The sequence below is a fragment of the Zonotrichia albicollis genome, chromosome 11 (genome assembly GCF_047830755.1).
Source record: "Zonotrichia albicollis isolate bZonAlb1 chromosome 11, bZonAlb1.hap1, whole genome shotgun sequence".
NCBI lineage: Eukaryota > Metazoa > Chordata > Aves > Passeriformes > Passerellidae > Zonotrichia > Zonotrichia albicollis.
This window is the reverse complement of record NC_133829.1, coordinates 986,028-1,009,707: the sequence shown is the minus strand read 5'-3', so window position 1 is coordinate 1,009,707 and position 23,680 is coordinate 986,028. Positions and strand designations below refer to the sequence as shown.

Genomic DNA, 23,680 nt, shown 5'->3' with positions numbered 1-23,680 from the left:
TTTGGGATGAAATTCCAGCAAACTTCCCTCATCCCTCCTAAGCCACGTGGAGGGATTTGGAAAAGCTGGAAAAAGGCAGGAATTTCAGGCTCCTCCAGATGATTTTATCCCTTTTTTAAAAAAATATCCTCGAAGTGCCTTGTGGAAACATTCAAGAATTTGGACTAAAAATGGGAATTCCCTAGAATTTAAAAGGAATTGAATCCCTCTCCCCAGTTCCCCATTGGAATGCATTCCCTGGGAGGGGAGTTTGATTTTCCCTGGACTTCTTCTGCTGGATTTTTCCCACGTGTCCCAGCACCGCATTTCCATGGTTATTTTCCACCACGGATCATTTCCCACAGGTTGGGAATTAACTAATTTCCATCGGGTTGGGAATTAACTTGTTTCCTACAGGTTGGGAATTATTTCCAACAGGTTGGGAATTAACTCATTTCCAACAGGCTGGGAATTCACTCATTTCCATTGGGTTGGGAATTAACTAATTTTCCACAGTTTGGGAATTAACCAGTTTCCACAGTTTGGGAATTATTTCCATTGGGTTGGAAATTCACTCGTTTTCCACAGATGGGGAATTCAGTCATTTCCATCGGGTTGGGAATTAACTGAGTGACTGGTTCGCCTGCAGGCAGGCACACAGGGAAGCTCTGGCCCTGCAAACGGTCTGCATTCCACCTGTTCTCCAAAAAGATGGAAATTAAATGGATAAAAAGGGAGGGAAAAACCGCGATCTGCCGGGGCCGGGATTCGAACCCGAGGCCTCCCCCTCACCACCGCCACCAGCAGGGGGCGCCCGCGCCTCGGGCCGCGCCCCTTTCCGCGTCACCATGGTGACGTGCCGTGCGTGACGACGTCATCGGCGCCGTGCTCGCTGATTGGACAGATTTGAATCTCTCGGGCGCGCGGCCGCCGCCCGGTGCCAGCCCCGCAGCGCGAGCCCCGGGCCCTGTCGCGACAGCGGCGCCACCGGCGACATGAAGGCGGCGTGAGTGGCTCCGCAGCCCCGGGCGGGGACGGGGGGGACGGCCTGAGGGGGTCCGGAGGGGAGCGGGGTCGCCCTCAGCGCCATCCTGGCGCTCCCCTGTCGCGCTTCTCCCGGTTCTCCCCTCCCCTGCCCGCTCCTCCCGTCCTCTCGCTGTCTCCCCTCTCCCCCTCCCCTCTACCCGTGTCCCGGTGCGGTCGTTCACGGTTCCCCGTTCCGGCCGTTCCCGGTTTCCCCGTCTGGCTGTTCCCGGTGTCCCGGTCTGGCCCTTCCCGGTGCGGCCGTTCCCGGTTCCCGGTTCCCCGTTCCGGCCGTTCCCGGTCCCCTGACGCTCTCTCCCTCAGTAGGGCCAGGACGCCGCGGAGGCCGAGGAAAGCCACGAACCCCACGCAGAAGGACCCGGTGGGGGTGAGTGCCGGGCCCATCCCGATCTCCCCCTTCCCGCCCCGCCGCATTCCCGGCTTTATCCCGGGATCATTCCCGGCTTTATCCCGGTTCCCGCTCATTCCCACCTCTCGTTCCAGCTGTACTGCCGCGTTTATCCCTGTTTTTCAATCCCAGCTTCATTCCCCGCTCTAATCCCCGTTTATCCCCGTTTCCCTCATTCCCACCTCTCATTCCAGCTGTACTGCCGAGTTCATTCCCGGGTTTATCCCTGTTTCCCAATCCCAGGGTCATTCCCAGATTTATTCCCGGTTTATCCCTGTTTCCCTCATTCTCAGATTAATTCTCCGGTTTTCCCCTATCCCAGGTGTACTCCCCAGTTTATTCCCGGTTCATTCCCGTTTTTCCCCCCATTCCCAGGTGTACTGCCCGGTCCATTCCCGGTCCATTCCCGGTCCATTCCCGGTTCATTCCCGTTTTCCCCCCGTTCCCAGGTGTACTGCCTGGTCCATTCCCGGTCCATTCCCGGTTTTCCCCCCCATTCCCAGGTGTACTGCCCTGACTATTCCCGGTTCATTCCCGTTCATTCCCGTTTTCCCCCGTTCCGTTCCCGGTCCATTTCTGGTCCATTCGCGTTCATTCCCGTTTTTCCCCCCGTTCCCAGGTGTACTGCCCGGTCCATTCCCGGTTCATTCCCGGTCTATTCCCGGTCCATTCCCGTTCATTCCCGTTTTCCCCATTCCCAGGTGTACTGCCCGGTCCATTCCCGTTCATTCCCGTTTTCCCCGTTCCCAGGTGTACTGCCCTGTCTATTCCCGGTTCATTCCGGGTCCATTCCCGGTTCATTCCCGGTTTTCCCCCCCATTCCCAGGCTTACTACCCGGTCCGTTCCCGGTTCATTCCCGTTTTTCCCCCCGTTCCCAGGTGTACTGCCCGGTCCATTCCTGGTCTATTCCCGGTCCATTCCCGTTATTCCCCCCATTCCCAGGTGTACTGCCCGGTCTTTTCCCGGTTCATTCCCGTTCATTCCCGTTATTCCCCCCATTCCCAGGTGTACTGCCCGGTCCATTCCCGGTTCATTCCCGATTTTTCCCCCCCATTCCCAGATGTACTGCCCGGTCCATTCCCGGTTCATTCCCGGTCCATTCCCTTTCATTCCCGTTATTCCCCCGTTCCCAGTTGTACTGCCCGGTCCGTTCCCGGTTCATTCCCGTTATTCCCCCCATTCCCAGGTGTACTGCCCGGTCCATTCCCGATCCATTCCCAGTCCATTCCCGTTTTCCCCGTTCCCAGGTGTACTGCCCGGTCGATTCCCAGTCCATTCCCGGTCCATTCCCAATTCATTCCCGTTTTCCCAGGTGTACTGCCTGGTCCATTCCCAGCCCATTCCCGCTCCATTCCCAATTCATTCCCGTTTTCCCAGGTGTACTGCCCAGTCCATTCCCAATCCATTCCCGGTCCATTCCCTTTCATTCCCGTTATTCCCCCGTTCCCAGGTGTACTGCCCGGTCCATTCCCGGTGCGTTCCCGGTCCATTCCCGTTCATTCCCATTATTCCCCCGTTCCCAGTTGTACTGCCCGGTCCATTCCCAGTCCATTCCCGGTCCATTCCCGGTTTCCCAGGTGTACTGCCCAGTCCATTCCCAGTCCATTCCCGTTCATTCCCGTTTTCCCAGGTGTACTGCCGCGTGCGGCCGCTGAGCCGAGCGGAGCAGGAGTGCTGCATCGAGGTGATCAACGGCACCACGGTGCAGATCCACCCTCCCGAGGGCTACCGCGTGTTCCGCAACGGCGAGTACCGCGAGGTAACGGCGTTCCCGCCGCAATTCCCGCCTGCAGTTCCCGCCCCCGCCCCTGGGGGTGCCCTGGAGCAGCCTGGCCTAGCAGGGGTGTCCCTGCCCTTGGCACTGGGGGTGGCTTTGAGGTCCCTTCCCAGCCATCGAATTCCATGAATTCCATCCAGCTCCCGCTCTCCAAGAGTTCCCGTGGTTTGTGGCACTTGCAGAGTGCAAAATCCAAAAGTTTCCCACGCAAAAACCCATCCAGGACAAAAAAAACCATCACTTGCTGGTCTGTCAAATCGAGCCTTAAAGCTCATCCCATTCCATGGGAATCCAGCATCCCGGACTGATCCAACCTGGCCTTGGACACTCCAGGAAAAGGGAATCCACAGCTTTTCCAGGTGGGATGTGGAATATTTTGTTTCCAAGTTCAGCTGGAAAATTCCTATGGGAAGGGCGTTAAGGGGTCTTCAAAGGTTTAAATAAAACAGGCAAAGCTTAAATAATGGAATTTTCATTTAATTAAGTGAACTTTTGTTCAGAAATTTGGAATTCAGCTATTTCCCTAAGGAAGAGTTTTGGTCATCAAAAATTAAAATTTGTTTAAAATTTTATTAAAATAATTCATTAAAAAATAATAGCAGTTTAGGAATTTAGGACAATTAAAATTAATTTTAAAATTAAAATAATTTATTAATTGAAATAATAAATTTAAAATAAAAATAATTAAATGAAAATTAATTTAAAATTAAAATAATCCATTAAAAAAATAAAACCAGCTCGAAGTTCAAGACTGAAAACTGAGGCTGGACTGGAAAAAGATCCAAAATAAACAAAATTCCCTGAGGGAGCAGCTCCACTTTAGCCACGGTGGATGTTCCTTTGGTTGGATTCTGGGAATTTCTGAAAGGAAATTCCAGCTTTTAGCTGTCCTTTGGGAATTCTCCGCTCCGTGGGATCCCTCTGGCTGCTCCAGGCCGGAATTCCAGGGTGGTTTTCCCTCTCCTGGCAGACGCAGTATTCCTTCAAGGAGGTGTTTGGCACGCTGGTGGCACAGAAGGAGCTCTTTGACGTGGTGGCCAAGCCTCTGGTGGAGGATCTGATCCGGGGCAAGAACGGTGAGCAGAGCTCCTCTCCCCTGTCCCCATTCCCGGGATTTCAGGGCTCCCGAGGTCTGCTTGGAACTGGGGCTCAGCTCCTCACTCCACACCCCTGGAAGCTCTTTCTGGAATGGGAATATTGGGATGGTTTGGGTGGGAATGGATGATCCAGGGTTCCTGAGGTTTGGTTGGAATTGTAGCTCAGCTCCTCACTCCACACCCCTGGAAGCTCTTTCTGGAATGGGAATATTGGGATGGTTTGGTGGGAATGGATGATCCAGGGTTCCTGAGGTTTGGTTGGAACTGGGGCTCAGCTCCTCACTCCACACCCCTGGAAGCTCTTTCTGGTTAGGAATGCTGGGATGGTTTGGTGGGAATGGATGATCCAAGATTCCTGAGATTTGGTTGGAATTGTGGCTCAGCTCCTCACTCCACGCCCCTGGAAGCTCTTTCTGGAATGGGAATATTGGAATGGTTTGGTGGGAATGGATGATCCAGGGTTCCTGAGATTTGGTTGGAATCGTGGCTCAATTCCTCACTCCACACCCCTGGAAGCTCTTTGTGGAATGGGAATCCTGGAATGGTTTGGTGGGAATGGATGATCCAAGATTCCTGAGGTTTGGTTGGAACTGGGGCTCAGCTCCTCACAGCACACCCCTGGGAACTCTTTGTGGAATGGGAATATTGGGATGGTTTGGTGGGAATGGATCATCCAGGGTTCCTGAGGTTTGGTTGGAATTGTAGCTCAGCTCCTCACTCCACACCCCTGGAAGCTCTTTCTGGAATGGGAATATTGGGATGGTTTAGGTGGGAATGGATGATCCAAGATTCCTGAGGTTTGGTTGGAATCATAGCTCAGCTCCTCACACAGAGATTGCACTTCTCTTCTTCCCTTGAAAAAAATGAAGGAAAAATTGGGGAAAAAAATTGCAAATATTTAATTAATTAGGTACTTGTATCCCGTTGAAATTCCCAATCTGCTCCTGCTGTTCTAACAAGAGATTTCAGCTTGGAATTCCCTTGGAAGCTCTTTCTGGATAGGAATGCTGGGGTGGTTTGGGTGGGAATGGATGATGCAGTGCTCCCAAGGTTTGTTTGGAATTGTGGCTCCTCACTCCACACCCCTGGAAGCTCTTTCTGGAATGGGAATATTGGGATGGTTTAGGTGGGAATGGGTGATCCAAGATTCCTGAGGTTTGGTTGGAATCGTGGCTCAGCTCCTCACACGGAGATTGCACTTCTCTTCTTCCCTTGAAAAAAATGAAGGAAAAAAAATTGCAAATATTTAATTAATGAGGTGCTTGTATCCAGTTGAAATTCCCAATCTGCTCCTGCTGTTCTAACAAGAGATTTCAGCTTGGAATTCCCTTGGAAGCTCTTTCTGGTTAGGAATGCTGGGATGGTTTGGGTGGGAATGGATGATCCAGGGTTCCTGAGGTTTGGTTGGAATCATAGCTCAGCTCCTCACACGGAGATTGCACTTCTCTTCTTCCCTTGAAAAAATGAAGGAAAAAAAATTGCAAATATTTAATTAATTAGGTACTTGTATCCAGTTGAAATTTCCAATCTGTTCCTGCTGTTCTGACAAGAGATTTCAGCTTGGAATTCCCTTGGAAGCTCTTTCTGGATAGGAATGCTGGGGTGGTTTGGGTGGGAATGGATGATGCAGTGCTCCCAAGGTTTGTTTGGAATTGTGGCTCCTCACAGCACACCCCTGGAAGCTCTTTCTGGAATGGGAATCCTGGGATGGTTTAGGTGGCAATGGATGATCCAAGATTCCTGAGATTTGGTTGGAATTGTGGCTCCTCACTCCACACTCCTGGAAGCTCTTTCTGGAATGGGAATCCTGGGATGGTTTGGTGGGAATGGATGATCCAGGGTTCCTGAGGTTTGGCTGGAATCATAGCTCAGCTCCTCACTCCACACCCCTGGCAGCTCTTTCTGGAATGGGAATATTGGGATGGTTTAGGTGGGAATGGATGATCCAAGATTCCTGAGGTTTGGCTGGAATCATAGCTCAGCTCCTCACACAGAGATTGCACTTCTCTTCTTCCCTTGAAAAAAATGAAGGAAAAATTGGGAAAAAAACCTGCAAATATTGAATTAATGAGGTGCTTGTATCCAGTTGAAATTCCCTATCTGCTCCTGCTGTTCTAACAAGAGATTTCAGCTTGGAATTCCCTTGGAAGCTCTTTCTGGATAGGAATGCTGGGATGGTTTGGGTGGGAATGGGTGATCCCATGCCATGGAAATGTTGTGGGAGCAGCCTGGCTTAGCAGGAGGGGTCCCTGCCTCTGGAATTCCATGAATGATGCATCCAGATCCCTCTCCCTGCTCTCCCAAGTTTTCCCATGGCTTGTGGGAGTTGCAAGTGGTGCAATCAGCATTTTGGGCTTTTAGCAAAGCATGTTTTCAACTCCCAAAAAAGCCAACAAATGGCAAAAAAACACCATAAAATCTATGGGAAGGGCATTAAAGCTCGTCCCATTCCATGGGCTGGGAAACCTTCCAGTATCCCAGGGTGCTCCAAGCCCCATCCAGTCTGGAATATTCCAGGGATGGCACAACTTAGAGAGGATGATTCCAGGCTATTCCCAGCTGTGATCACTTTGGATGACGTGCAATATTTGAGGTGTGGTTTTTTTTTTTTGTTTTTTTTTTTTTTTTTTCCCAATCCCGTTGATTTCTCCCTTTTCCCTGCATCCCCAGGTCTGCTGTTCACCTATGGGGTGACGGGCAGTGGGAAGACCCACACCATGACAGGGTCCCCTGGGGACGGGGGGCTCCTGCCCCGCTGCCTGGCCATGATCTTCAACAGCATCGGCCCCTTCCAGGCCAAGAGATTCGTGAGTGCCTCCCCACAGCCCCAAATCCATGGATTCCTGCTCCAAACCTGCCCCTGGAGGGCTTGGATGAGGGAAAAAACCCCACGGCAGGGTCCTTGTTCCAAAAGGGTTTGGATTTCTGGGAATGCTTTTAAAGCATTCAGTGGTTTGGTGCTTATTGCCCGAGCCCATCCTGGGAAAAATGTGTTAAAAACACATGGGAAGGAATCCAGGCAGGAATGTGTCAGTACTGATGGCCAAGGTGTTCCCTTCCTCGTTAGGATAGGTGATTAATAAGCATACATTTAATTAATTAGGTGGTTATATCCCACTGAAATTCCCAATTTATTCCTGCTGTTCTAACAGGTGATTTCAACATGGAGGAAGCCATTCCATGGCTTTTTTCCCCTGGAAACAGTGGAAAACACTGGTTTGCTGCTCCATATTTCCATGTTATTCCACTTCATTTCAATATTTCCCATAAAACCAAAAATGAATTGTCCGCTCATGAAATCAGGGATATTTTTCCAAAGGCTTGCACTTGTGGTGCCTAAAATACACTGAAATAATCCTGGAATTCTCATCCTTGGGAGCTTTCCTAAAACGTTATTTTGCAAATTGTTTCTGTCAGATCTTGCTGGGTCGAGTGCTAATGGGGGGCGTGGTATTAATAAATTAATACCACCCTAATCAGACTAATTAACGAATCAAATAATGCTTTGTTGGGCAGCACCTGGATGTTGGAATTGGCTGAAATTCCTGGTTTTTCGCTCAGGTTTTCAAGCTGGATGACAAGAACGGGGTGGATGTGCAGAGCGAGGTGGAGGCTCTGCTGGAACGCCAGAGGAGAGAGGCCCTGCCCACCCCAAAAACTCCAGCTGGGAAGTGAGTGACTCTGGGAATAGCAGAGGGAATTTATTCCCTGGAAATGGGGTTTAGCTTCTCTTGGGCTCTTCCCTTGAAAAAATTAAGGAAAAAAATGGGAAAAGAATTGGCAAATATTTAATTAATGGGGTAATTGTATCCCACTGAAATTCCCCAATCTATTCCTGTGGTTCTAACAAGAGATTTCAGCTTGGAGGGAGTAATTCCATAACTTTTTTTTCCCTGAGATTTTGTCCCTTTTCCCCTCAGAATTTCAAAGGGATCTTCAAGTTGATATTTTTCCATGGGCAAAGTTAATAATAATAATAATAATAATAATAATAATAATAATAATAATAATTAGTAAAATGTTAATGGGAAATCAGTGTGTTCCATGTGGTTTGAGCAGCTCTTTAGTTGAGGAGACTGAGGCTCAGCCCATTTTTTGTACCTGTTAAGGCAGGATTAAAACCCCTGGTATTCAGTAAGAATCCAGCTCTGTGAAGCCAAACCAAACTGGAATTTGGATTTCCCAACCAAATCTAGTGAAGTTCAGTTTGGAGATATTTCCACAGAACCACGGAATTCCTTCAGCTGGATCATGGCATTCCAATCATGGAATTCCCTCAAGTTGTACAGTGGAATTCCAGTCATGGAACTCCCTCAGTTGGATCATGGAATTCCAACAATGGGCTTTTCTCAGCTGGATCATGAAATTCCAACCATGGTATTCCCTCAGTTGGATCATGGAATTTCCACCATGGAATTTCCTGAGTTGGATCATGGATTTCCTCCAGCTGAATCGTGGAATTCCAATCATTGAACTCCCTCCGCTGGATCATGGAATTCCAACAGTGGGCATTTCTCAGTTGGATCATGGAATTCCAGCTGTGGAATTCCCCCAGTTGCATCATGGAATTCCCTCAGTTAGATAATGGATTTCCACCATGGATTTCCCCCATTTGGATATTGGAATTCCAGCCATGGATTTCCCCCAGTTGGATCATGGAATTCCCTCAGTTAGATAATGGATTTCCACTATGGATTTCCCCCAGTTGGATCATGGAATTCCAGCCATGGGATTCCCCCAGTTGGATCATGGAATTCCCCCAGTTGGATCATGGAATTCCGACTCCAGGCCGTGCCCAGGACCCCGCAGGAAGGGGAATTTTGCCGAATCTCGCCCGTTTCCCCAGCCAGCCCCCCAGCTCCGCTCTGAGCCGCCCTGGCGCGTCCCGGCTGCCGGGAACGCCGTCCCAAATCCCTGTTTCCCGCAGGAGACAGCCGGATCCCGAGTTTGCCGACATGATCGCCGTGCAGGATCACTGCCGGGCGCAGGAGGTGGACGAGGACAACGTCTACGGCGTCTTCGTCTCCTACATCGAGATCTACAACAACTACATCTACGACCTGCTGGAGGAGGCGCCCTGCGACTCCATCAAACCCAAGTGAGTTGGGGAATTCGGGATTGGCCCAGGCTGGGCTTGGGAATCGGCGCCAAGCCGCCGGGAAGAGGTTTGGGATGAGAGCAGTGGGATGAGAGCGGGGTCTCTGTGTCCTGTTCCATCCACCGTCTGCTTGGAGCCCACCAAACCCAAGGGAGTTTGGGAATTCCGGTATTCCCAATCCTGGGAGGATTTTGTAGGTTATCCACCCTCGTGTTTTGGTTCTGACCTTGGGGAGCTTGGCTCAGAATTCCTGGGAATCACTGTTAAACACACGTGGAAAGGGTTCCAGCCGGGAATGTTTCAGTGCTGGTGGCCAGGGTGCTCCCTTCCTTGTTAGGCTGGGTAATTAGTGAGCAAATATTTAATTAATTAGGCAATTCTCTCCCACTTAAATTCCCAGTCTATTCTAACAGGTGATTTCCACTTGGAACAAGCCATTCCATAGATTTTTGCCCTGGAAACAGTGGAAAACACTGGTTTGCTGCTCCGTATTTCCCTATTATTCCACTTGATATCAGTAATTCCCATAAAACCAGAAATCAGGGATACTTTTAGGGATTTTCTTTTCAAAGGTGTGCCTTTGTGATGTCTAAAATTAATAGGAAAAATCTGTAAATTCCTCTTGGAACCCATGGATTGAAATTCCAACTCCATTAAAGGAACCCCTCAGTCCTATGTTAATTAAGGAGTGGTTGATTAACAAAGACTAACGAGGGCAAAGCAAACTGGGAGACCAGTCTCCAGGGTCTTCATTCCAGAAGGTTTTGAATCTCTGGGAATGCTTTTAAACCATTCAGTGCTTAAACACTGAATGGTTTTAAACCATTTCAAAATAAAATTTTTAAACATTAAAACTTCAATTAAAATTTTAAACATTAAAATCAAATGTAAAAAAAAAATTAAAAGGTATTTATTACCAAAGCCCATCCTAAAAAAAAAAAAATTCTGGGATTATTTCTCCCTCTGGAAGCAGCAGCGTGGAAAGGTTTGAGGCAGAAACCAAGGATTTAATATTTTTCCCCATTTTTTTGGTAGGTGGAACAATTGCAACACTCCTGTGAGAAATGGAGACTTTGTGTATGTGTCCAATGTCTTATTCCCATTATTCCAGTGCTGTTTTCCTTGAGTAGAAGCAGAAAATTCCCTGCCTTTCCTTGCTTTCCTAGGAAACCTAGGATGCTCTCCTTGCTTCTGTGTGCTTGTAGAAAAGCAATAGCTGCCACCAAAGCAATTAATTGCAATTAAATAGCTGCTAATTAGAGCAGTAGCTGGAGTGTCACTAATCCTGGCTGTGTGTCCATGTCCTGTATTCCCTCTTCCATCTTTTAGATGGATAATTGACCTTTTCCCTCCGAAGTTTTGACATTTTCCCCTCAGACTTGAGACATTTCCCCTCCGAATTCTGAATTTTTTCCCTCAGCATTTTTGACCTTTTCCCCTGAATTTTGACCATTTTCCCCTCAGAATTTTTGGACTTCTTCCCCCCCCAGCATTTTTGACCTTTTCCCCCTCAGAATTTTTGACCTTTTCCCCTCAGACTTGGGACATTTTCCCTCCAAATTCTGAATTTTTTCCCTCCGATTTTTGATCTTTTCCCCTGAATTTTGACCATTTTCCCCTCAGAATTTTTGGACTTCTTCCCCCCAGCATTTTTGACCTTTTCCCCCTCAGAATTTTTGACCTTTTCCCCTCAGACTTGGGACATTTTCCCTCCAAATTCTGAATTTTTTCCCTCCGATTTTTGACCTTTTCCTGCTGAATTTTGCCCTCCGAGAGAATCTGCATGGCAAGAAGCTGCACAGAGAACTCGCCTCCATTGGGATTTATTTGGATTTTTTTCCCTCTTTCCCATTATCCCAAAGACCTCCCCAGTCCAAAATCCTTCGGGAAGACCAGAACCACAACATGTACGTGACGGGCTGCACCGAAGTGGAGGTCAAATCCACCGAGGAAGCTTTTGAAGTCTTTTGGAGAGGTAAAAATCTTGGAATTCAGGGCTGATCCCACATTCCCAGCCCCTTAAACATCATCCACGAGCAGGGAAATTCCAGCTGGATCAGCCCCATCCTTGGGATGGAGCATCCACAGCTTCTCTGGGCATTTAGGACCTCCCCATTCCCAACCCTTCCCAATATCCCACAGCTGGGAAACCCCTCACACCCTGATGGTGGTGGGAAAGCAGCGGGAATTTTGGGAATTTGGTGTGTGAGCAGGGCAGAAGAAGCGGCGCATCGCCAACACGCAGCTGAACCGGGAATCCAGCCGCTCCCACTCCGTGTTCATCATCAAACTGGCACAGGCTCCTCTGGATGCTGATGGGGACAACGTGCTGCAGGTCAGTTCTGGGTCATTCCAGGAGAATTCCAGGAGAATTTTATGGAATTTACCCTGGAAGCAGCTCCCGTGCCTCAAGTCCGGAGGTGGCAGAGTTAATCATAAAGTTCGGTGGCAGAATTAATCATAAAGTTCGGTGTTAAAACAGAGGGTGAAGCCGCTGATTCCTTTGGTTTTCACCTTTTCCTGTGTTTGGGAATCTAAAATTTGGGGAATTGGAATGATCCAACAGCTTTCAATCCCATGGTCCAAGGCAGAAGGGATCTGCCAAACTTCCCAAAAAAAAGCTGTGCTGCTGTCTGGGCTGTACCAACCCCGGTGAGCTCGGATCCCACACATCCTTTGGAAGTGGGTTTTGGGATGAGGTGTCCCCCAGCCTGATCTGAAGGGAATCCAGATTTTCTTCTGTGTCCCAGGAAAAGGAGCAGATCACCCTGAGCCAGCTGTCGCTGGTGGATCTGGCGGGAAGCGAGAGAACCAACAGGACCAAAGCCGAGGGGAACAGACTGCGGGAGGCAGGTAGGAACACCCTGGAGCACCCTGCTAATTAACCCTGCTAATTAAACTCCTGCTAATCCCGTCTCCTTAGGGAGGAATCCCAGGAATTCTTGAAGTGCTCTGTTAGGATCAGTTAGGATTTGATGAGCTCAAATCTTCCCACAAGTTTGCAGCAGCACTTCTGCCACTTCAGTTAATTAGAGCAATTATTAACAAATATCGTTAATTAGGCAATTTATTCTTCTGACTAATCTGGGAACGTGATCCAAGAGCTGCTCATGGAGTTATTTTGCCTTGTGTTTGCTTTTTTTAGGGAATATCAACCAGTCACTGATGACATTGAGGACGTGCATCGAGGTTCTGCGGGAGAACCAATTGTACGGAACGAACAAGGTGGGCAGCCCTTCCCTGCTGATCCTTGCATTTCATCACCTGGATAAGGAAAACTCACGGGGTTTTCTCGGCCTTTATTCCCAGATGGTTCCATACAGAGACTCCAAGCTGACTCATCTCTTCAAGAACTATTTCGATGGGGAAGGGAAAGTTCGGATGATCGTGTGTGTGAATCCCAAGGCAGAGGACTATGAGGAAAGCCTGGTAAGTTCCCTTTTTCCATTCCCTCCTGCTCTTCTTTTTCCTTTTTCCCTGGATTCTTGTACTCCAAGAGACATAAAGAATTATAATTTTTGTTTGAGCCCTTCATTTATAATTCTGTGGGATAAATCTGCTCCCCACGTCTTGTTTTTGCTTTCATTTTACACCTGCTCCTTGCTTGGAAGGTGGGAAAGGTTTTCCTTCCTCACAGAATTCCATGGAGCCATATTTGGGTGTTTAATCCTTCCTATTCCAAGAACTCCCAGCTGTCCCAAGCTTTTGTGGCACCTTGTGGAGAGATTTCTGGAAGATCCCAAACCATAGCTGCGATTTCAGCCGGATAATTCCTCCTTTCCCACTTGAGTGACCCAGTCCCATCTCCGGGTGCTCCTGGTGTTTTTTTCCCCGTTTTCTTGCAGCAAGTGATGCGTTTTGCAGAGATGACCCAGGAGGTGGAGGTGGCGCGGCCGCTGGACCGGCCGCTGTGCGGGCTGACGCCGGGGCGGCGCCTGCGCAACCAGGCCTTCCGCGAGGAGCTGTCCCGCAAGCTGGAGCTCAGGGGCGGCCCCGTGGGCGCAGGTGAGGGCTGGCATGGGGAACTCTGCTCTGGGAATGTCCACCTGGGAAAGGGAAGGCTTCAGGGAGAGTTTGGAGAGCATTGCAGGGGCTGCAGGAGGGATGGAGAGGGGATTGGGATAAGGGATGGAGGGGCAGCACACAGGGGATGGCTTAAAATTGGAAAATGGGGAATTTGGGTGGGATATTGGGAAGGAATTCCAGGCTGTGAGGGTGGGGAAGGGCTGGGCTGGAATTTCCGGAGTATCTGTGGCTGTCCCTGGATCCCTGGAAGTGTCCAAGGCCAGGTTGGAATGTGGGACAGTGGGAGGTGTCCCTGCCCATGGAACAGGATCACTTCAAGTTCCTTTCCAACCCAAACCATTCCATGATTCCAGCAGAGTTTTCTGTTAGGAATTCAAGGCTGGGAATTAAATTTTAAACCAATTCCACTGAGCCTTAACTGTGTCAGGCTGAACCTCAGTGCCCTGGGAGCTGCTGCTCTTCCCTCTGCAGTGTCCCTGTGGAGGTTTCCTTTCCAAGGAATTCCACAAGATTGGGATGAATCCATGGTCCCAATATTGCAGCTTCTTACAGGAAATTGTGCCAAGGAAATTGAGGGACGTTCCCCAATGTTCAGGACCTGCTTTTAGTAAAACAAGGAATCAAAGATGTCACATTTAATCCTTTCCCATCCCTCACCTCTTTGGAAACCCGTAGCTCCCATCCATCATTCCCAGTTTTCCACGATCCTGCCCCTTGTCCATTGGAATTTTCCCGTCCTGCTGACGGATTTTCCATCCTGCAGGACCAGAGGAGCCGTCTGCTGCTGAGCTCTTCTTCCAGAGCTTCCCTCCCCTGCCTTCCTGCGAGCTCTTGGACATCAACGACGACCAAACGCTCCCAAAACTGATCGAGGCCCTGGAGCAGCGCCACAAAATGAGGCAGATGCTGACAGAGGAATTCGCCAAAAGTGGTAGGAATTTGCCCCAAATTGGAACATCAGGGCAAAACTCAGATTTGGTGCCCTTATTGTTCCTCAAAGGATCCCCCTTGCCTCAATTTTCTTGTTTAGATTGATTGTTCCAACCTTTTTTTTTTGAGGAATTTTAGGCTTTAAAATTTGTTGGGCAAAACAGAGGTTTGGACGTTCTGGGGGTAGAAGAGAAGATTAAAGATAAAATAGAAAATATCTGAATTCTCTTCCAGTTCTTGCCTTTAAAACAATGCTGCAAGAATTTGACTCCAGTGTTGCATCCAAGGAAAATTATATCCAAGGAAAACTGGCTGAGAAGGAGAAAACCATAACAGGGCAGAAGACGGAGCTGGAACGGCTGGAGAAGAAGATTAAAACCTTGGAGTACAAGGTCAGCTGGGTCGTCCTGGAGCAGAAATCCCATTGTTTAAAATGGATTATTGGCAAATTCCTTGCCGTCAGGAATAAATATTTTGGGGGGAACTTCTGCTGAAAATTTGTTGGCTTTTTTTATGAGGTGAGGCTTTTAAAGCAGCAAAATGGGCGATTTAGAAGTGAAAATTGAGATTTCCCAGGAAATACAAGCAGGAATTCCTGGATGAAAAGGTTGTGTTCCCGCCCAAATCCTTCCTGTCTTGCTGCAGATTGAGATTTTGGAGAAGACGGCCACGATTTACGAGGAGGACAAGAGGAACCTGCAGCAGGAGCTGGAGAGCAAGAGCCAGAAGCTGCAGAGACAGGCGTCGGACAAGAGGAGGCTGGAGGCCAGGCTGCAGGGAATGGTGGCTGAGACCTCCCTCAAGTGGGAGAAGGAATGTGTGAGTGCAGGAACGGGGGAAAAGCGGGATCAAGGCATCGGGGATTTGGGGTGTGGGATGCTCTTAAGGAGCGGGGTTTGTTGGTGTGGTTGGGGTTTGTGGGAATTCTGGGTTGGAAATGGGATGGGGAGGAAAGGAAAGGAAAGGAAAGGAAAGGAAAGGAAAGGAAAGGAAAGGAAAGGAAAGGAAAGGAAAGGAAAGGAAAGGAAAGGAAAGGAAAGGAAAGGAAAGGGCAGTGGGCTCAGGCTCTGCTCGCAGGGAACAAGGACAGGAGGAGACAGAAAGCAGGCTCAGGCTGTGCCAGGGCAGGCTCAGGTTGGATGCTGGGAAAATTCCCTCATGGAATGGGTTATAAACGTTGGAACTACCCGGGGAGGTTTGGAATCCCCATCCCTGCAGGTATCCAAGGAACTCCTGGATGTGGCGCTCAGGGCTCCAGGCTGGGTTCAGTCCCAGCTTGGCCCTGCTGATCCTGGTGGGTTTTCCAACCTCAGCAATGAATTCCCTGTTTCCCTCTGCTGTCCCTGTCCCTGCAGGAGCGGCGGGTGGCAGCCAAGCAGCTGGAGATGCAGAACAAGCTGTGGGTGAAGGACGAGAAGCTGAAGCAGCTCAAGGCCATCGTCACCGAGCCCAGAGCCGAGCGGCCGGAGAGGCCATCCCGGGAAAGGGAGCGGGAGAAGCCTCTGCCGAGATCCGTGTCTCCCTCCCCTGCTCCCGTGAGTCACTCCCAAACCTGCTGCGTTTAGCAAACAGCATTTTTGGGGTTAAGTGCAGGGATTTTAGTCGTTAGTAGCCCCCAAGCGCAGCGTTGGAGCAGCTTGCTTTGAGTTCCTTGTCTGCTGTTTGTTCTTCATCCATTCTCCCACCTCCTGATATCCTTAGGAACGGGAAATCCCTGGATTTTTCTGTCCTTGTTTTCTTGGAGTCTCCTTTGTCTCACTGGCCTCTCCCTTCTCCCCAGAGCTAAGGTTTGAGCCCAGAGTTGGAGCAGCTTGAATTCCTTTCCTTCTGTTTTTTCTTCATTCGTTCTCCCACCTCCTGATATCCATCGGAATGGGAAATCCCTGGATCTGTCTCTCCCTGTGTCTCACTGGTGGTTCCCTGCTTCTGTTTTTGATTCATTCATTCCCCCACCTCCTGATATCCATAGGAATCCCTGGATCTGTCTCTCCCTGTGTCTCACTGGTGTTTCCCTGCTTCTGTTTTTTCTTCATTCGTTCTCCCACCTCCTGATATCCATAGGAATGGGAAATCCCTGCATCTGTCTCTCCCTGTGTCTCACTGGTGGTTCCCTGCTTCTGTTTTTGATTCATTCATTCCCCCACCTCCTGATATCCATAGGAATCCCTGGATCTGTCTCTCCCTGTGTCTCACTGGTGTTTCCCTGCTTCTGTTTTTTCTTCATTCATTCCCCCACCTCCTGATATCCATAGGAATGGGAAATCCCTGGATCTGTCTCTCCCTGTGTCTCACTGGTGTTTCCCTGCTTGTTTTTTCTTCATTCGTTCTCCCACCTCCTGATATCCATAGGAATGGGAAATCCCTGGATCTGTCTCTCCCTGTGTCTCACTGGTGTTTCCCTGCTTCTGTTTTTTCTTCATTCGTTCTCCCACCTCCTGATATCCATAGGAATGGGAAATCCCTGGATCTGTCTCTCCCTGTGTCTCACTGGTGTTTCCCTGCTTCCAGAGCTGTGGTGTCCCTGCTGAAGTTTGATCCCTGAGTTGAATCACCTTTTAAGTTCCTCGTCTTGTCTCTGGTCATTGTTTAACCATTCTCCCACCTCCTGATATCCACGGGCACAGGAAATCCCTGGACCTGTGTGTCCCTGCATGGTGTCCCTGTTTGACTGCACGACGCCTCCTGTGTGTCACTGATGTTTCCCCTTCTCTCCAGAGCTGTGATGTCCCTGCTGAAGTTTGAGCCCTGAGCTTGGAGCAGCTCGAATTCCCTGTGTGTCCTGTGTGCTCTTCATCCATTCTCCCACCTCCTGATCTCCACAGGAACGGGCAATGCCTGGATTTGTGTGCCTGTCCCTGTTTGCATGGCGCCTGCTGTGTCTCACTGCTCTCTCCCTTCTCCCCAGAGCTGTGGTGACCCCGCTGAGCTCGGGGGCAGCCGGGCGGCCCCGCGGGGGCCCAGGCGCTCCAACTCTTGCAGCAGCATCTCTGTGGCCTCCTGTGTGCTGGAGTGGGAGCAGAGGGGCCCTTCCTGCGAGCCAGCCAGCATTCCCAAGCCCAGGAATAAAGCTGGAGCAGAGCCAGGCTCGGCCTGGCCCAGCCCTGCCAGGCGGAGAGGGATGTGCTGGAGCCGAGCGCTGGAGGTGCCCAGGGATAGAGAGGAGCTAGAGCAGGAAGAGGATCCGTGCTGCAGGGTTAGTCCTGGCCTGGCGGGGCTCAGCCTGGCTCAGAGGTGCTCTGTCCTCGAGGCTGACGTAGAGTAGAGCTGTCCCTCACGTTGTCCTGCTGGTCCCAGACTGAGCCCGGCTGCTCTCGCCGCCCTCTTGGTGTTGGAGCTTCCTTGGAAGTTGAGAATTCCCACTTTTAGGGAGCACTGAGGTGGCCACACGCTGCTCTAGCCATGGGTGTCCTCGTGTTTTTCCCTGGTGTTTCCCTTTTCCTGGCATTTTCCCTTTTCCTTTCCGTCTCCCTCGTGTCTCCTCCAATCCCTCCTGCAATTTCCCAGCTTCCAAGGTGCTTCTGGGAGCTTTTCCTGCCTGGAAACATTCCTTGGATAAACCTTTTGTGTGCCTCAGCTTTAATTCCCTAATTCCCTTTAAACTGGGAGCTCTGATTCCTTGAATTATTTGGCTCCTTGAGGATTCAGTCCAAGAGCACTTTAGAAAAACAGAGGTTCACAATCCCTTCCTTTGTCCTCTCCTTCCTAGGCGTGGAATGCAACAGATTGGACCAAAATTCCCAAGAAATAGGACTTGACGTGGAATATTCCATTCATAATTTGATCCCCCAAAAACAGGAGATGGCCTGGAATATTCCATGGATTATTTCATGCCAAGCTCATGGTGGTGCTGTCAGGATTCAATCCAAGAGCACTTTAGGAAAGCAGAGCAGGACAATCCCTTGGGCTGGTGCTGTGAATTTGGAAATTTGGGAGGAGCTTTCCCAAACTTGAGGAGACTTAAAGGAATGTGACAGATTGGACAACACTGGGATAAAATTTCCATTAAATAGGAGTTGGCCTGAAATATTCCATGGATAACTTGATGCCCAAAAAATAGGAATTGGCCGGGAACATTCCAGGGATAATTTGATGCCAAGCTCTTGGTGGTGCCCTCAGGATGCAGCCCAAGAACCAAACCTTTGCCTTTCCCACACCCATCCCATCCAATCTCATCCATTCCCTGTGCCCATTCATTCCCACTCTCCATCATTCCCAGAGTGCTCCCGCAGTGCTGGGGAGCGCTGGGTGGATCACCGGCCCCCATCCCTGCCATTCCCAGTGCCCATTCCCTGTTCTCGTTCCCCGTTCTCATTCCCTGTTCCCATCGTTCCCAGAGCGCTCCGGCGGCGCCGCTGCGGGCGCGGCATTCCCGCAGTGCCCGGGAGCGCTGTGTGGATCCCAGTGCCCATTCCATGTTCTCATTCCCTGTTCCCATCACTCCCAGAGTGCTCCTGCAGTGCTGGGGAGTGCTGGGTGGATCACCGACCCCCATCCCTGCCATTCCCAGTGCCCATTCCCTGTTCTCATTCCCTGTTCCCATCCTTTCCAGAGCACTCTGGTGGTGCTGCTTTGGCCACGGCAGTGCTGGGGAGCACTGGGTGGATCACTGACCCCCATCCCTGCCATTCCCAGTGCCTATTCCCTGTTCTCGTTTCCCATTCCCCATCCCCATTCCCCGTTCTCATTCCCTGTTCCCAATATTCCCAGAGCGCTCCGGTGGCGCCGCTGCGGGCGCGGCGTTCCCGCAGTGCCCATTCCCTGTTCTCATTCCCCATTCCCATTCCCTGTTCCCATCATTTCCAGAGCACTCTGGTGGGGCCGCTTTGGCCACGGCAATGCTGGGGAGCACTGGGTGGATCCCAGTGCCCATTCCCTGTTCTCGTTCCCCGTTCCCATTCCCTGTTCCCATTCCCCGTTCTCATTCCCTGTTCCCATCGTTCCCAGAGCGCTCCAGCGGCGCCGCTGCGGGCGCGGCGTTCCCGCAGTGCCCATTCCCTGTTCTCATTCCCCATTCCCATTCCCTGTTCTCGTTTCCCATTCCCCATTCCCATTCCCTGTTCTCATTCCCTGTTCCCATTGTTCCCAGAGCGCTCCGGCGGCGCCGCTGCGGCCGCGGCGTTCCCGCAGTGCCCGGGAGCGCTGGGTGGATCCCAGTGCCCATTCCATGTTCTCATTCCCTGTTCTCATTCCCCATTCCCATTCCATGTTCTCATTCCCTGTTCCCATCATTCCCAGAGTGCTCCCGCAGTGCCGGGGAGCGCTGGGTGGATCCCTGTTCCCATTCCCTGTTCCCATTCCCTGTTCCCATTCCCCATTCCCATTCCCTGTTCTCGTTCCCCATTCCCATTCCCTGTTCTCATTCCCTGTTCCCATCAATCCCAGAGTGCTCCGCTGGCGCTGCTGCGAGCGCGGCGTTCCCGCAGTGCCGGGGAGCGCTGGGTGGATCCCAGTGCCCATTCCATGTTCTCATTCCCACTCTCCATCGTTCCCAGAGCGCTCCGGCGGCGCCGCTGCGGGCGCGGCGTTCCCGCAGTGCCGGCGAGCGCTGGGTGGATCACCGGCCGCCGTCCCACGTGCCCACGGAGACGCTGCTGCAGCCGCGCGTGCCCAGGGCCATCACGGTGGACGTGCCCAGCGAGCGCGCCCTGGCCCGCTGCGACCGCTACCTGCTGACCCACCAGGAGCTCGCCTCCGACGGGGAGATCCAGACCAAGCTCATCAAGGTGACCTCGGGAGTCTTGGGAATGTCGGGAATGTTGCGTTGGAATTGTCGGAATTTCGTTAAAATTACCCAAGGAGTTCCTGGATGTGGCACTCGGTGCTCCAGGCTGTGGGCAAGGTTGAGATCCAGACAGAGCTCATCAAGGTGGCCTTTGGGAATCTTGGCAATGCTACTGGAATTGATGAAATTTCATTAAAATTACCCAAGGAGTTCCTGGATGTGGCGCTGTGGGCAAGGCTGAGATCCAGACCAAGCTCATCAAAGTGACCTTGGGAATGTTGCATTGGAATCACTGAAATTTCATTAAAATGACCCAAAGAATTCCTGGATGTGGCACTCGGTGCTCCAGGCTTGGGACAAGGTTGAGATCCAGACCGAGCTCATCAAAGTGACCTTGGGAATTGTGGGAATCTTGGGAATGTTGCTTTGGAATCATTGAAATTTAGTTTGGCGTTTTCACGGTTGGGTTCCATGATTTGCGGGATCCCATGATTCATGGATCGCATGATTTGTGGATCCTATGGTCCATGAATCCCATGATTTGTGGGATTCCATCATTTGTGAATCCTGTGATTTATGGGATTCCATTATTTGTGTGGATCCCATCCGTGGGTTGTGGATCCCATGATTTTGGAATCCCTTGATCTGTGGATCCCACGGTTTCTGCGTTTTCCTGTGGAAAAAGGCAACAATCCATTGGCAGTGAAATGAGAGGAGCTTGTTTGTGTCCGTATCTCTTTGGGCTGGAATTCTGGGATGAATCCCAGTGCTGTTCCTGTCCTAATCCTGCTTTTCCTTGTCCTTTTCCCATTCCAGGGGGACGTGTTCAAGACCAGGGGTGGTGGCCAGGCCGTGCAGTTCACGGACATCGAGACCCTCAAGCAGGAATCTCCCACCGGGTGAGTCCAGCCTCTGGAATCCTGGAATTGCCAAAATTCCAGCTGTGGAACCTTGAATTTGAGCTTCTGGAGTCCTGGAATTCCCAAGGTTCCAATGATGGCACCTTTCATTTGGGCTTCTGGAATTGTGGAATTCCGGGTGCATGCATGGAACCTCTGCCAGGCCGGATGATCCAGTGGGAAAATCCAACTTGAAATCCCGTAAACTTGGAGAAATCTATGGTTGCTGGAGCTGCTGGATCCAGGATTTATCAAGGAAGAATAAAGATGTTTTCCAGTGTTGGAATGTGGCAAATTCCGTGAGGTTTGTGCTGTAATTCCAAAATTCCCATTCCAGGCGGAAGCGCCGCTCGTCACCTCCCGATCCCGACCCTGCCGGGGACGCCGCGGACTCGGAATGGACAGATGTGGAAACCAGGGTGAGCTGGGAATGTCACGCTGGGAATGTCACGCTGGGAATGTCACCCTGGGTCCTGGAATTGTGGCCTGGGTTGGGTTGGGTTGGCAGGGAACTTGAGCTCATCCCAATCCAGCCCTTCCATGGGCACTTCCCGCTATCCCGGGCTGCTCCATCCAGCCCAGCCTTGGAGATTCCAAGGCTGGGGATCCAAACCCCTCTGGATGAGGATCTGGGAATGCTGGGAATGGTGGGAAGCAGCGGATCCTGACTTTGGTGTGTTCCCAGTGTTCCGTGGCCGTGGAGATGAGGGCGGGATCGGCGCTGGGACCGGGATTCCAGCACCACGCCCAGCCCAAGTGAGTGCTCCTGGAATCCTTTCCTGACAACTTCCAAGCTTCGGGAATGCTTTCCCCCCGGCTTTGCTGCCCTTCCCACATCAGGTTTGCATTCCCAAACAGAACATCAGGAATGGCAGTGGGAATAGCCTGGATTCCCTCTCCTGCCCCTTTAACCTTTTGCTCACCTTATCCATTGAAAAATTCCAATTTCTCGGGATTGGGAAATTCCAGTTCCTCAGGACTCCCATTTCCTGTGGGAGGAGGCAGTTGCAGTGGAATTCCTGCTAAAATTCCAGCTGCAAAATACCACTAAGGAAGTGTGGAGAATTCCCTCTTTCCCAAATTATTCATAAGGCATCCCTGGTAATTCCAGCTCCATGACCAGCCCAAGGAAGTGCTCCTGGAATTCTTTCCTGACAGCTTCCAAAATTCAGGAATGTTTTCCCCCCAACCTTACTGCCCTTCCCACTTTGGGTTTTCATTCCTGGCTGGAATAGGGTTGGGAATGGCAGCAGGAATGCCCTGGATTCCCTCTCCTGCCCCTCTCACCTCTTGCTCATGTTATCCATTCGGAAATTCCAATTCCCCATGGGAAGAATTGGAATCCAACTTTGTGTGCTGCTCCTGCTGCCTAAAAAACCAAGGAAAACACCGGATTTTTTTGGAGTTTCCTTGGATTAAATGTTGGATTTTCTAGGAAGCGGGTGGTAGTGCAAAAACCTGGGAATGAGGAGTTGGCTGCTCCCAAAATTCCTCTGGATGAATCCTGAAAGTTCTCTGTGGCTCTTTCCCGTTGCAGGCGCAGGAAGCCCTGAACTTTTCCTGCTGGAATCCCGGATTTTCCCAGCCTGAGGAATGCTCTGCTGCCACTGCTCCTCAGGAACTGCTTTGTGTGCTCATTCCCAGAGGTTTTTAGGGAAGCTGGGAAATGGCTCCGTTGGTGATCCCAAAGAACTTCTGGATGGATCTGTCCTTTTCCATAGATTTAGGGAAATCCTAAAGGTCCCTCTGGAATTTCCAACGGAGCTGGATCGTTACAGACAGTGCCAGCAGGCTTTTCCCTGGGAGATTTTTCCAGTGTTTTCCCAGTTTTTTAAATCCCAAATCCATCTTTTCTGGTCATTCCCTCTCTTTTGGGAGACCCAACCGCTGCTATTCCGAGCTGCAGTCCAGCACTTTAAGGGTGTTTTTGGCCATTCCCGATTTTACTGGAAGCAGGAAAACCTTGGGAATTCAGATTTCTTCTGGCAAGAATTAACTTGGAGTATTTAAGTGTGTCACTGAGCTGTCAGAACATTCCAGAGCCACCCAAAACCCTGGGAGCAGTGGGAATTCACATCCCAGCTGCTTTGGGGTTGTGAGGGGATTCTGGAATGTTTTCCATTGCGGGAATGGGGGGGAAAAGGGGATTTTTTTCACAGATGGGGTGAGAATTGGCTCTCTTTATGTTCCCTGCAAAATGTTTAATAAATCCTTTTATTCCCAACCCTCTTCCTGGTTTTTAGGGAATTCCAAGGGGAGCAGCTTCCCTTCTGGCTTTGCAGAAAGCTGGGATCAGAGGCTGCGGGATCTCTGGAATTTCTCCAGGAGCTCCAGGTCCTTCCCCTGCTGGGACTCAAGGGGGGGACAAAGGGAGAGCTTTTCCAGCCCTTTAGGAATTCCATGAGCTCCAGAGGCAGCTCCCGGCTGGATCCGTGGGAAGCAGCTCTCCCGGAGCGCCGCTAGATGGGGCAGGAAAACCACGGGAATGGCTCCTTGGAAAATGCCAGCCTGGGCAGCTTCCCTGATCCCAAACCTCTTCCTGCCCCCTGGAAGAACTGGGAATGGGATAGGGATTGGGAATGGGATAGGGACAACCACTGGGAATGATGGAAAACCAGGGGATTGGGAATGGGATAGTGATAACCACTGGGAATGATGGAAAATGCTGGGGGATTGGGAATGGGATAGGGATAACCACTGGGAGTGATGGAAAACGCTG

The 23,680-nt window shown here is 50.7% G+C and overlaps 1 protein-coding gene across 5 annotated transcripts; it reads left to right on the top strand.

Moving 5' to 3' along the window:
- The first annotated feature begins 822 nt into the window (after window positions 1–822).
- On the top strand, window positions 823–23,138 carry KIF23 (kinesin family member 23). 5 transcript variants are annotated; one of them, XM_074549082.1, is made up of 24 exons: window positions 825–985; window positions 1,327–1,390; window positions 3,043–3,171; window positions 4,160–4,265; window positions 6,957–7,093; window positions 7,848–7,957; window positions 9,214–9,384; window positions 10,420–10,461; window positions 11,247–11,359; window positions 11,598–11,719; window positions 12,135–12,237; window positions 12,530–12,609; window positions 12,694–12,813; window positions 13,230–13,389; window positions 14,174–14,341; window positions 14,575–14,732; window positions 14,986–15,159; window positions 15,696–15,875; window positions 17,246–17,533; window positions 19,833–20,063; window positions 20,879–20,961; window positions 21,299–21,380; window positions 21,647–21,717; window positions 22,499–23,138. In XM_074549082.1, the coding sequence occupies exons 1-24, from the start codon at window positions 975–977 to the stop codon at window positions 22,512–22,514; spliced, it is 2,919 nt and encodes a 972-aa protein (XP_074405183.1). In that variant the 5' UTR covers window positions 825–974; the 3' UTR covers window positions 22,515–23,138. The 5 variants fall into 5 exon arrangements, with proteins under 5 accessions (XP_074405185.1, XP_074405183.1, XP_074405184.1 ...); XM_074549083.1 differs by having other exon boundaries at window positions 827–985; window positions 1,330–1,390; XM_074549084.1 differs by lacking the exon at window positions 10,420–10,461 and having other exon boundaries at window positions 823–985.
- The last annotated feature ends 542 nt before the right edge of the window (window positions 23,139–23,680 follow it).

Bases quoted from the DNA above. Each gene is read 5' to 3' on its own strand.
- KIF23 (XM_074549082.1), top strand. The intron at 12,238-12,529 runs GTAGGAACACCC...TGCTTTTTTTAG, and splicing joins GAACAGACTGCGGGAGGCAG to GGAATATCAACCAGTCACTG. The intron at 13,390-14,173 runs GTGAGGGCTGGC...TCCATCCTGCAG, and splicing joins GGGCGGCCCCGTGGGCGCAG to GACCAGAGGAGCCGTCTGCT.